The sequence below is a fragment of the Amblyomma mixtum genome, chromosome 7, assembly GCF_055824585.1.
Source record: "Amblyomma mixtum isolate Tamu chromosome 7, ASM5582458v1, whole genome shotgun sequence".
Lineage (NCBI taxonomy): Eukaryota > Metazoa > Arthropoda > Arachnida > Ixodida > Ixodidae > Amblyomma > Amblyomma mixtum.
The window spans coordinates 106,549,297-106,561,921 of record NC_143018.1 but is presented as its reverse complement, the minus strand read 5'-3'; the positions used below and the strand labels follow the sequence as shown (position 1 = coordinate 106,561,921).

Sequence of the window (12,625 nt, the reverse complement as noted above, 5' to 3'; positions counted from 1 at the left end):
AGAACGATCTATGCAAAAATGGAGCTTGCTGGAGCTGTTCTTCTCGCACGATTGCGAACAGCAACCTAGGTCTCACAGAGAGGGATGGAGAGAGAGACAGATAGAGAAGCTGTTATTTCAATGCAGATAATTTAGCCAGCGTTTAAATCCGCTGACTTGCTATTCTGCGTGGGGAAGGGATTAGGGTAGAGAAAGATGGAATGGGAGTTGTGTGGGAAAGGGGATGACGAAGTTCACAGCATAAAAAATGCTTAGTGAGAGAGAGTGCTAAACGGAGCAATTAGTTTGTCCAAAAGACCAATGCCATCTAAATAATCAAATAAATGTTAGCGGAGTAATGCGTGCTACGCCTACACTATTCCACTTCAAGAATGCATGCGTGGTGACCCATTTTCAGTTGCTATAAACAAGGTACAATTTTTTAGGAAACTTCCGTATAATCACGCGCCAGCCAGTGCACACGCGAACGTTGGTCCCGAGATACCGGATTTTCGGCCACCTTTTCGGATTTCTCGGATTTCGAATTTTCGGCCAAATCATAACCTGAGTCGCTTTGGGACGTGAAACCCCCATAAACCTAAACTTATATCAGGTGATTTTTATTACGTACTGATTTTTCGTTGAAAAGTTGTGAAAGATACACGCTGCGGCTTGTGCAGGTGAACTCTAGAGACTGAGCGCGGCAATTACGCGATTAATTAACTGAAATTTTGCAACCAATTTTAGTCCGGGAACGCTACTAGGCACATTTTTTTTTTTTGTTTCGGGCATACGTACAGTCTTTGTCAAAAGTATACAGCCCGAGGGGCATGCTTCTGAGCCCTGCAGCGCGGATCCTACTGCATATACTCAGAGCCCCTAATCTCACGAAGGCGGAAGGAACTAAAGACTTCAACCCTACCAAGCTTAAGGCTGTCAAATGTGCTTAAAAGCCCCTCTCCACGGCTTGGAAGCAAACCCCTTGGGCTGAACATTACTGAACATTACAGACTGTACGTAGGGGCGTGAAGCCTGCTTTCTGGCGGGAGCCCAGCCTGCGCATCCTGTAGTGAGCAACCTGGCAGGCTTTCACCCGGGTGATGGGCACACTTAGTTGAAGGCCTTCCAGGTAGACGCTTCCAGGGTAAAGACCTGCTGGTCGAAGGCCTTTTGTGGTAAATGCCTTCAGGGTGAAGGCCTTCTTGATAAATGACTTCCGGGTAAAGGCCCTTAGGTCAAATCCTAAAGCATGAAAGCACCTAAAATGCCCATCATAACTAGTGCTACTACTACAGGATAATCAGCACTCAGCTATGCTAAACCGTCTATTTATTTCTGATTTTAAGGAGCAAAATTGCGAAATTGAGGGCGTTAATTTGGAAGGGGAGCCGAGGTTTTAAATTTTCTTATTCAACAATTTGTTTCGAGATATCTAAAATCATAAATACAGATTTGAAAGCTCGCTGAGTTTGATTTCCCGAAGGGCACCTTTATAAAGTGGCTATATCGGATCTTGTAGGGTTCAACATTGCAAGTGATTCAGGCTATCAAGGACGACGCAATGGAGGGCTCAGGATAATTTCAACCAGGATCTTTAACGAAAGGGGACGGGGGGGGGGGGAGGGAATGTAGCATTTCGCCTCCATCAAAATGCGACCGACGCGGCCGGGATCGAACCCGTGTCTTCAGAGCCAGCAGCCAATCACTAGAACTACCGAGCCACCGCGGCGCCTCTTTATAAAGTAGCGTCTGCGCGCAGTATCGTCGTGGAAGTCACGTTAACTGCTTCTACATCATAAAATACACAAAGGGCATCTGTATTTGCTCCATTAGAAATGCAAGGGGGACACTCAAACGTTCAGCCGGGGAACAGCAGCCTCAGCGAGCTTAAAAATGCGTATTAAGCATGAAATGCTTTTAGCCCCCGTTGTCGGCAGTGTGGTGACGTCACGCCGAGACCGAGATCCACTCATCCGGGCATTGAAATCCACTCATCCGGGCACTGAAATCCAGTCATCCGGGCACTGAATTCCAGTCATCCGGGCACTGAATTCCAGTCATCCGGGCACTGAATTCCAGTCATCCGGGCACTGAAATCCACTCATCCGGGCACTGAAATCCACTCATCCGGGCACTGAATTCCAGTCATCCGGGCTCTGAAACGAGAACATCCGGGCACCGTACGAGACTTGACGAGATTTCACGAGACTCTGTAAGCCCTCCTACGCGACCGGCATGCAAGCGCCGGTTTGTCTCGAAAGGAGTCACAAAAAATAACTGCTGCCAGTGCCTTCTCAATGTTTATCAAGATATCAGTCGCTGTGCGTTTGTTAATGCACGAAATTATAATTGCCGATTTCTAATAACGCGTGCAAAAAGCACATAAATGCCACGTTACACTTCGTTGTCATACGTGATCCGGGGGAGAAGCGCTACGTTCAAAGGGCAAGGCATCGCGCCGAACGGGTGGTGGCGTTCCTCCCTTCCTTTACGGTGCGGTTCGGGTGTCCACCGAGATGACATTAGGCCCGTAAACATTTCATGCTTACTCTACTCTCGTTTACGGGAGAGGCAGAGATTTTTTTGGACGTCCGATATTTCTAACCTCAATGGCCAGCAAGAAATTTTAAAACCTGGGCTCGGTAAGGACGTTAACGGCCTCCAATTTCGGATAGAATTTGACGCCTAAAATCAACGAGAAAAAGTTGACTGGTTAAGTTCTGTTAAATAATAGCTGAATTGTAGACCCTGTACGGTGCATATATAGTCCGCCGTGATTTAGAGTTCACCTGCGCTTGCCGTATTGTCGTAAGTCTCATGGCTTTTGAAAGAAAAATCTGTATTGAACAATTTGAAACACATGGCAAAGGGCTTGTAGCAGCAAGGCTATCCCAAGCGTGACTTCCTATTGAAGGCCAGGGGTGCGCTTCTCGCAGCTTCTAGCGCCGAGAAGCTGTTTCCAACAATCTGTCTCACCATGTTGCATGTAAAGCAGGCATTTTTTCCCTACGGTGGCTCTCCTACTCTCCTGAGTGCAGCGGCCGCTCTAAATATCGGTACCGGCGGGCCTGAGCCTGAGAGTGAGACATCCAAGGGCCTCACATCTAACAGGGTCCGTTGCTCTTTTAGAGCCCTAGCTTTTATTAGCTTGTTCCTCAGTTTCACGCCGTCATCGTCGTCGGCGTCCACAGCGCCACTTCCTGAGTTGGCAGGGAGGACTATTGGAGAGAGAGAAATTCCCCCTCCACTTTTAGGAGAGAGTTCGGAGAGGTAGAGTGGCTTGAAGCTCGGAGGCGATGGGTGGCCTAGCGGCTTGAACGTCCGGCTAGTCTGCGGTAGGTGGCGCGCCAACAACAGGCAAACGCGGCTTGGCCATGTGGCAAGCGACGGCACCGCAAAATCAGAGTTCCGGCTAAAGCAGCGACTTCTCCGCGGAACGAGTTACACCAAAACGACCAGTGGAACACACTAACCCGATCCAAATCGACCAGTGGAATTTGTGGTGTATCGTGTGGGAACTGCGCTGGACTTAGATTAAAGCCGCTGCAAGGACTAGCCCCTGTAATGGATCTCTTAGCAGTGGAGTTCGTCGCTGTGGAGCAAGAAATGCTGCTCCCAATCGACCAGTGCAATTCGGCATTATATATCGACGAGGCACCTTAGAGGAAGACGCGTGAATGCTACTCTGCCGACATCTACGGCAAGTTCGCACCTCGGCTTCTAGGGAACCAATAATCGGCGTCATTCCGCATGGGGAATGCTGTCTCAGTACTAAGAAGCCCCCGCGGTATCTTCCGCGCCAGCAACTCGCAAGACGGGACCTGTAGCAGGTGCTGCCGACCAGGATATTACGTTCGACATCTCCCGCCGTCCGCACTGCGAATGACGTTGTCGACCTTAGCATCCGTGTTCCTTTTTGCGTTGCGCCTGTCTGCTCCGTCAAGGCAACTATAATTCTGTTTCATGCTTACAAAAGCGGCACACTGAATCATTATTCTCAGCAGTGCTAGTTGAATATGAGCACAATGAGGTGTAAAAGTTAGAGTGATCCCTCCAAGCGCTAGTCACCGCAACTGCTGCGAAAGGGTTTTCTCCTTGATTAGAGGGGGTGATGGAAGTGACAAATTTGGAGACTTGCGCCATCTATCGTGGCTGGCAAACATTAGGGATCACATCCAATGGCGCTGCAAACAAATTTCGATAAAGATAAAGAATTCTTTACATACTCGATGTTGTCTCCGTAGTCGTGGTGGTACTAGTTGTCGTCGTTGATTCTGAGAAAAAAAAATCAAAGACAGTGTTATTTATTCATTTAAAAATACTGCTGTCTCTTGTTAGAGACATAGCATGGGTGGGTTACAAAGCATAGTACAAAAATGTCAAGTAACATGGTTAGGCAGTTCTAGCTTGAACTGATTAGTTGGCAATGAACGCAGAAACCATCTAAGTTACTCCACAATTCAACGATGTGTGAAAAAAGAGAAAACTTTAAACAATTTATGGATGGGGTGAAAGGAACTGTATTAAGTTGGTGAGTCCGTCGGGTAACTCGGCCAGCAGCAGTTGTTGATGGTTGCTGTTAGTTCGGGGCGTGGGAGCCCCGCATGCGAGGAACCTCTCAAGGCAGTTGATGGGTGGAGACTGGGGAATGGGTCAGTCGACGGGGCTGTGGGGATCAGATGTCGTCGGGGGAGACGCCTGCTAGCCTTTGTGGGTGCTAGCTTTTGTTGGAGCGGCCGGCCCGCGCTTGTTTCTTGGAAGCGGGCGGCGAGTATGCGCGAAGGAGGCAAGGGCTGCCGGAGCGGCCTGGCGTCGCTTGGTCGACGAACACGACAGCAGTGATCAGTGACATAGGCACCTGAATGTTGGCCGATCCATGTACGATTTTGTGCAGCATGATTAGACGGTCACAAGTGCGTCGATACAATAGTTCAAGTGACAAAGCGCGTGTATGAGATGATGATGAAAACCCATGGTCTCAGCGGCTGTACATAAACCGAACTGCTTTCCTTTGAACAAACTCTAATTTGGTTGTATCATTTAAGAAATGAAGTGACCACACTACAAACGAATACTCGAGAAGAGGTCTAATTAGTGTTTTGTAAGCTATTAGCTTACATTGCTTAGTGCCGTCTTTTAAAGTACGTTTTAGGCATCCAAGTTTTCGCCGCGCGTTAGAGCAGATTACATCAATATGATTATGCCAACTAAGGCTAGTCGTGAAAGTAACGCCCAGGTATTTGAATTCGCCAACGTGCGTTAGACTGAATCCTTGAAACCTACTAGACTGAACCCTACCGAAAGCCTGTGCCGCGTTTTTTTTTTTTTTTTTACAGCAGAGCAATAAACGGCAAACACAGTAATTGCTTCGTAGCAGTGAAGTAATATAACTTCTGTCCTCTACTTTCTCGCTATGAGCTTTCGCCATGGCCAGGATGCACAGTCTGCTATTTTGCAAGAGATCGCGGGTTTGACTCATACAGTGAACGCCGTGCTTCCATGGAGGCGAAATGCACGAATGCTTGTACACCGAGCGGTCGTCGTAGTGAAGTGAACGCTGGTGAAATTTAGGGGAACCACAATTGATCGTAACTACTTCGAAATGTGTCACTGAAAGAAGACTCATGGCCGCTTGCTCGAGACGGACCCAGTGCGTGCAGGGCTGCACGGTTTGGAACTTGGAGGCGGGGTCAGTTCCCTTTGTCCCCGATAGAACTTATGGCTGAAGTAATACTAATATACATCGACTGCGGTAATAGATGTCCACCTATACAGGCGTGGCCACTACTCACCACACACTGCGCTAACTCTGGAATGTTTCTACTTTTCACAATTTCATTGGTTCGCTGGTGTTAAAATGGAGCTGATAGCCCCATCGCAATATAGTTTTCAGTAAAAGTTGATTCGCTGGCACTTTCCGGCTAGGTTGACGTTTGTCCCACAGTAAAAAAAAAACGCATTTCTCGGCGCCGAGAAAATCGCATTTACAAATATTCCCGCTAGCAGATTCAAACTTTCGAGCTTCTAGCAAAAAAATTCAGCGCAGCGTCTGGACCAAGTCATGAGAAAAAAAAAACAGCGCAGGAACAGGGACACAAGAAAAGAAGACGACGGGACAGGCGCTGACTAGCAACTGAAGGTTTATTGCACGGAACACGAAAAAATATACTCTACAAACAACCAGGAGCACGCATGATCGACGCCAACAACACTGATATGATGTCACAATCAGCCATGATGTTCAAGAAACGATATCTCACAGTCATGAACGAGGACGAATGGGGTGCTTACGCATGTGTCGCGGTTTTTCTGAATATGAAATTGTCGTGTCCGGTCGCTGTGTTGAATGCAGCGAAAGACGCACACGGTACTTTAAGACTTCGTTTATTTAAAGCCGATGAGGGTGCGACCAGCGTCGACCGAGGCAGGAGCCGAACTGGCCGCCCGAAGAAAGGAGGCAGCTGAGAAGCGTCCACGGGAGGGAGTGGCTTCCCAGAACAGGAGGAGGGTGCGGGGGCGCACCGTGGGGGGGCATCTGGTGACAGCGTGCGACGGGGGGCCAGTGTCGTTAGGAGGAGGATTGAGTGGTCGTTAGGAGGAGGACGCGGGGGCGCACACACACAAAAGCAATAAGGGGACACAACACTTCCTTCCCCCTTAGAAAGTTGCCTGGTATCGTGCAGGGGGTCGGCGCTCACGCGTGGAGGCGCGCTGGCTTTGTGCGCTCGGGGGAGAAACACTTGTAGGCTGGCTGTTGTTCGCTGTGTCTCCTGGGTCTGTCCTGGGCGAAGTCTCTTCTTCCGGGAAGAGGTGCCAGGCTATGTGGGAAAATGGTGCACGTGTTCTCTCCGCTGGCGGACAGCTCTCAGACGGCGTCGTAAATCTACGCAGCTGGTTGAGATGTCGGCGTGCTACTGTGCCATGTATGTTGACGAGCCAAGAGCGCAGGCCTATGCGTCTGACAATTGTAGCTTCCTCCCAGCGTGGCTTTTTCAGAAACTGTCGGGCGAGGACGCGCTGCCCCTCATTAAGCGTGCCGCAGCGCGGAATTGCTTTTTCTTCCCGGAACGTCTCTGCCTTTGGCTCGGGGAGGATGGCTGTGAGCTGGGTTCGCATTTCACGCTCGAACATCATTTTCGAGGGGGTCTCGCCTGTTGTGCTCTGAACCGTCGTGTGCTGCTTGAAGAGAAAGCGCGCAAGGCGGCGCTGCAGCGAGCCTGTCTGATCTCTTTCAAGGGCGCGTTTTAGCTCGGCTACGTAGCGCTCGGCTTGTCCGTTTGTCGCTGGGTGGTAGGGGGCCGATGTAACTGATGAGATCCCGTTGTCGCGATAAAACTTGAGGATCTCCGCAGACACAAACGGTGTTCCGTTGTCCGACACTACCTTGCGCGGCAGGCCGAACGTTGCAAATAGTGATCGGAGGTTGTCAATGACTGCTGCCGAAGTCGTCTGTCCCATTTGCCTTATCTCAAGCCACTTTGTGTAGGCATCTACGACCACAAGGAAAGTGCAGCCCTCAATTGGTCCTGCAAAATCAATGTGCAGTGTGTGCCATGGTGTGTCTGGCTTTTCCCATTCTGGGACAGGAGCTTTCGGCGGGGCGCTCCGGCTGCTCTGGCAAGGCTTGCATTCTCGCACCACTGTTTCGATGTCGTTGTCAATGCCAGGCCACCACATGTAGCTTCTGGCACACTTTTTCATTGCAACGATGCCCCGATGTCCGGCGTGGATGAGAGACATAGCTTGTGCGCGTAGTTCTCTCGGCATCACAACTCGGGACCCAAATATGATGCAGCCGCGATGGGTGCTCAACTCTGTAGCTCGCCTGCGGTAAGCGTCGAAGTTGTCCCCTTTGAGTTTATGCACGTTGCCTTGTTGAACAGCTGTGTAAACTAGCCGGAGAGCTGCGCACTTCTGCGTAGATGCTGCAACTGTGCCTGCTGTAAGCGGAGGTTCTGGCAGTGCTTCGAACATCAGAACGTCTCCTGGTGGAAATGGTTCGTCAACAGTTGCGTCTAGTGGCAGACGGCTTAGCGCATCGGCGTTTTGATGTTTACTAACCATGTTCTGGCTCGGCGTCTGGTGTATGCCGCATATCATCACGCCTAGTGGAGAAAACCAGTTTCTCCCTAGAAGGCTTGATCCTGTACCCTTCACAACAAGCAGAGGTAGCGTATGGGTCTGGCCGTTGTAGTTAACCTGCACGTTGGCAGAGCCCAATAGTGGCAGATTCTGTCCTGACCACGTTCGCAGGTGCGTGTCGTCTTGTTGCAGGGCGGGTGCGTCAGATGGCCATGAAGTTCGGAACGTGTCCTCACTGATCAGAGTACAGGCTGCGCCGGAGTCCACCTCGAACTTAATCAGCTGGTGATGTACGCTTACTTCTGTAAAAATCTTCGGTCGCGTGCCGAGATTCATGGTGTTCAGGTCGTACAACACAGATGGTGTTGCTGATGTTGTTCCATGGAGATCAGATAGCGGCGTATTCTCTGAGGCGTTGACGCTGTGATTAGGCTGGGAAGGTGACTTTATCTTGGCAAGTCTCCGTTTCGTAATGCATGCTCTTTCGATATGCCCTCGCTTGTGGCAAAAATTACACGTGGCTGACTGGAATCGACATCCCTGGGGGTTGTGTTGGTCGTCACACCGCCAGCAGCGTTGTGCCTTTTTGACCGATTTTACAACAACAGAAGGCTTGCGCACCTGGTTGCTTGTCTGGTGTACCGGCTCGGTGTTCCGACGAATCCCTCTCTGCTGGTGACCGGCGCTCTCCGCTCGAACGGCGATGTCGTAAGCTTTGCTGAATGTGAGGTCCTTCTCAGCGAACAGGCGCTGCTGCAGTGACTCGTCACTCAGTCCGCACACAAATCTGTCGCGTAACATCACGTCCAAGGGAAGCATGGTGGTGTTAGCAGAAGAAGCTGCGTCTCCCTCCTGCCCGGTAGCTGTTGTCGACAGCGTTCCAAAATTGCAGTCGGCAGCGAGCTTCTTGAGCGCGGCTACGTAGGCGCTCACAGTTTCTCCTTCCAGTTGATCTCGTCGTTGGAAGCGAGCCCGGCTGTAGACCTCGGATGGCCTTGGGTCGTAGTGCTTTTGCAGCGCTTTTACGATGTCGTCGTAAGACACTGCCGCTGGTGTGCTTGGCTGAATAAGGGCGCAGACAGTATCGTAGGTCTGCTCCCCGCACAGCGTCAGCAGGTTGGCCCTCTTCAAGGCTGGGTCTGTGATGTTGTTAGCTTCAAAGTAGAACTGAAGGCGTCCAACCCACGATGACCACGATGAGCCGTTGAATTCTGGTATCTGGTTGGGAAACCCTCGCGTAGCCATGGCTTGTCAATAGCGTTGCGTAGCGCGGGTCGAATCCACTTTCTCGTCGCCACTGTCGTGTCCGGTCGCTGTGTTGAATGCAGCGAAAGACGCACACGGTACTTTAAGACCTCGTTTATTTAAAGCCGATGAGGGTGCGACCAGCGTCGACCGAGGCAGGAGCCGAACTGGCCGCCCGAAGAAAGGAGGGAGCTGAGAAGCGTCCACGGGAGGGAGTGGCTTCCCAGAACAGGAGGAGGGTGCGGGGGCGCACCGTGGGGGGGCATCTGGTGACAGCGTGCGACGGGGGGCAAGTGTCGTTAGGAGGAGGATTGAGTGGTCGTTAGGAGGAGGACGCGGGGGCGCACACACACAAAAGCAATAAGGGGACACAACAGAAATGATTCGCAAATCTTAGCATTTCATATTCAGAAAAACCGCGACTCATGCGTAAGCACCCCATCCGTCCTCGTTCATGACTGTGAGATATCGTTTCTTGAACATCATAGGTGATTGTGACATCATATCAGTGTTGTTGGCGTCAATCATGCGTGCTCCTGGTTGTTTGTAGAGTATATTTTTTGTGTTCCGTGCAATAAACCTTCAGTTGCTAGTCAGCGCATGTCCCGTCGTCTTCTATTCTTGTGTCCCTGTTCCTGCGCTGTTTTTTTTCTCAAGAATGTACCAACTCGCTCAACTCGCCGTTTTACTGAAGGACAAAGTCAATGTCGACGCATGCATTTCACTTGCGAAATCTGCCGGTGAGAACGATGCGTGTATTTCATTTTTTCATCTTTTCTAGCGCAGATCTTCGTATCAGGTAAGAGTCCAGTAGCGGTACCCTGTTGATAAAGACCAACATCTATACGTCGTCAACGCGTATTTATTAGTGAATACACCATGGCATTATATCTCACTACGTACACTGCAAACATTACCTACAGTGTACGGCAACTGCGCCGCATTTGCTTCTATAATAAAACTGCCGACGTTCACATCTAAATTTCTCAGCAGAATGCAGTGAGACGCATAATGATTGGCTTCCTAATTATATCTCCACCGCTGTACACTGATCATTGCGAAACTGAACATCAACTTTTCTCCCAGCCAGTTTATCCCTGAAGATTGCGTTCTCAATCACAAATTTCTTATTTCGTTTAGGTACCGTTTATTAGACCTTGTATAAAGCACAGGTTAGGACATAAGTCGGTAAGTTGACAGAGGACGCCGTCAAAGTAAAATTCTACTTTCAGGACCACCTAGCTGTGCTCCATATCTCTAATGGTGTCCACTGGCGCAGGAGAATTTAAGGTCAAAGAGCACCGGACACTGACATTGAATCATTTCAGTATGAGGGATTTATAGCAATTATGAGTAGAGTGAAAACGGGCGTGAAATGCTGCAAAACCAATCAACTGTAATACTGTGCACTTGTAAATAGCACAAAAATTCTGTGCTGGTGTCGAAATTCACATAAAATGGACAAACTGGCGAAAATTAAATTTCTTAAAAAGCTCAGCGTTCTTGACAGCGGGGTTCATGAATCATTTCAAAGTAAATTTTACGGTGAAGCGAAGATGCATTGTTTGTGCACCTCTGGAAAACATGCTGTCCAGTCGCTCTCACATCGACTATATTCGTTGGTCGTGTGCACAACCGAGTCGCTACACTCACGTGTAGCACAAACACAGCAAGAGTTTCATGTGAGCAGATAGGAGCGCGTCAGATGTGTGTGGCCTATCCTCAGTCTGGTAAAAGCCATTTCAGCAAAGCAGTTTTTAAGCTGCTCCTTCCAGTCACCCACATGAGGCTTGATAGCATCTAGTTTGCTGTCTGCTTCTTTATCCTAACCACTTCGTCACAAAATGGCTGCCCAGGAAACAAATCCGCACCGTAGCATGCGGAACGCTGGCACTGCTGCATAAGCCTCGACTCACTCATCGTCGGTGGGGCGCTTTACAAACAATGCTGAAAGTCCTGGCTGCGCTTCATCCGAAGAAGTTTTTCCCGCGTTGATGCCCCAACCCCTGCGTGTTTCGAACTCTGGGAGCCTCCGGGACAGTGCAGTGCTGTGCTAGAGACTAGTGCACTGCACGGGCTCGGGCCAGCCCGAAAGCCCGGGCCCGGCCCGCCCCGCGGGACATGATTTGTTTTGCCGGGCCTGGGCCGGGCTCGGGCTTAAAGCTGCGGGCCCGCGCCGGGCTTGGGTCCGTACAGAAACGGCTGGTGTCCGACTCTTCATTCGCTATTGCAGAGTGAAATACACAACTGCAGCATTAAAGCAGCGACACGGATGAGCTATGAGTTATAGTACGCGCTGAGAAAAAAAAACTAAGCTTTATTGATTGACTTATTTATTTCCTTATTTCCACGCCGCGGTGCAGTAAGAGTAAAATTACACCGGCCTTAACTGGCCACTGATCGTTCGTCATCCCGAAATATACTTATACACTAATAGAAATGCATTCGGGAAGAACATGTTAGTTTAGGACGCTTATGTAATGCTCCCTATGTAATACTCTTGTGAAGAGGGTCTTCAGGGGTATCTTGAAATAAATAAAAAAATAAATAAACAAGTACCGTGAAATACTCAAGCCTTTTAGCTTTTCGTTTCTGCTGATAGGCGACCAGTTCGGCTGAGTTCTACCTGTGAGATCGCGTTCACTAAAAAAATATCTTCCCAGTGCTTGCTAGGCAGCTTTAATGTTTATACTTTGCGGGCGGCAAAATAACTGATTAAAATCATGGGGGGCGCGTGTGCAGCCCTTTTTATTCGGCTCTCGGAACTTCCGCCTTTATCTTTGCGCACCTACACGAGATCACTGTCCAAAAGACGGGCCTGGCGAGCACTACTCTTAATCACTTCCTTCTGGGTTAAAAAGAACCAACTTTCTGCAAGCCAAACTGTGGTTTCAGAACCTTTGTCGGCCAGTTTCTTATCGGTCTAGTAGCAGTCTGCTTGCTCAGAGTGAGCAGTATATCTCATGCGTTACTGTGAAACGGGCCGGGCAGGGCCCGGGCTGCGATTCACTCCGGGATTCACGGGCCGGTCCGGGCTTGCTAGAGCGATAATTTAGCGGGCCCGGACCGGGCCCGGGCTTGAAGCCGCGGGCCTGGGCCGGGCTCGGACTTCAGGTCTTGGGCCCGGGCCGGGCTCGGGCCTCAGATTGAGGCCCGTGCAGTGCTCTACTAGAGACCACTCTTGAGCGAAACCGCAGCCGTGCCAGTCGTGTCTCAGGGTTGATTAAAGGCATCGCTTTTGCTCTTCACCCGGGTGCTCCCAGCCGATCTCGCGGCAAGAATTCGTTGCTGCAGCTCGGTGCTGCTGCACACGGTTCGT

The 12,625-nt window shown here is 50.2% G+C and overlaps 1 protein-coding gene across 1 annotated transcript in view; it reads right to left on the bottom strand.

Annotated features, from left to right (window-relative positions):
• LOC149337119 (uncharacterized) overlaps positions 1-12,625 on the bottom strand; it is a 132,744-nt gene that overhangs the window by 57,831 nt on the left and 62,288 nt on the right. Inside the window, exon 8 of the mRNA XM_089554328.1 lies at positions 4,206-4,253. Coding sequence (XP_089410454.1) covers positions 4,206-4,253 — 48 coding nt within the window. The remainder of the gene's footprint in view (positions 1-4,205; positions 4,254-12,625) is intronic.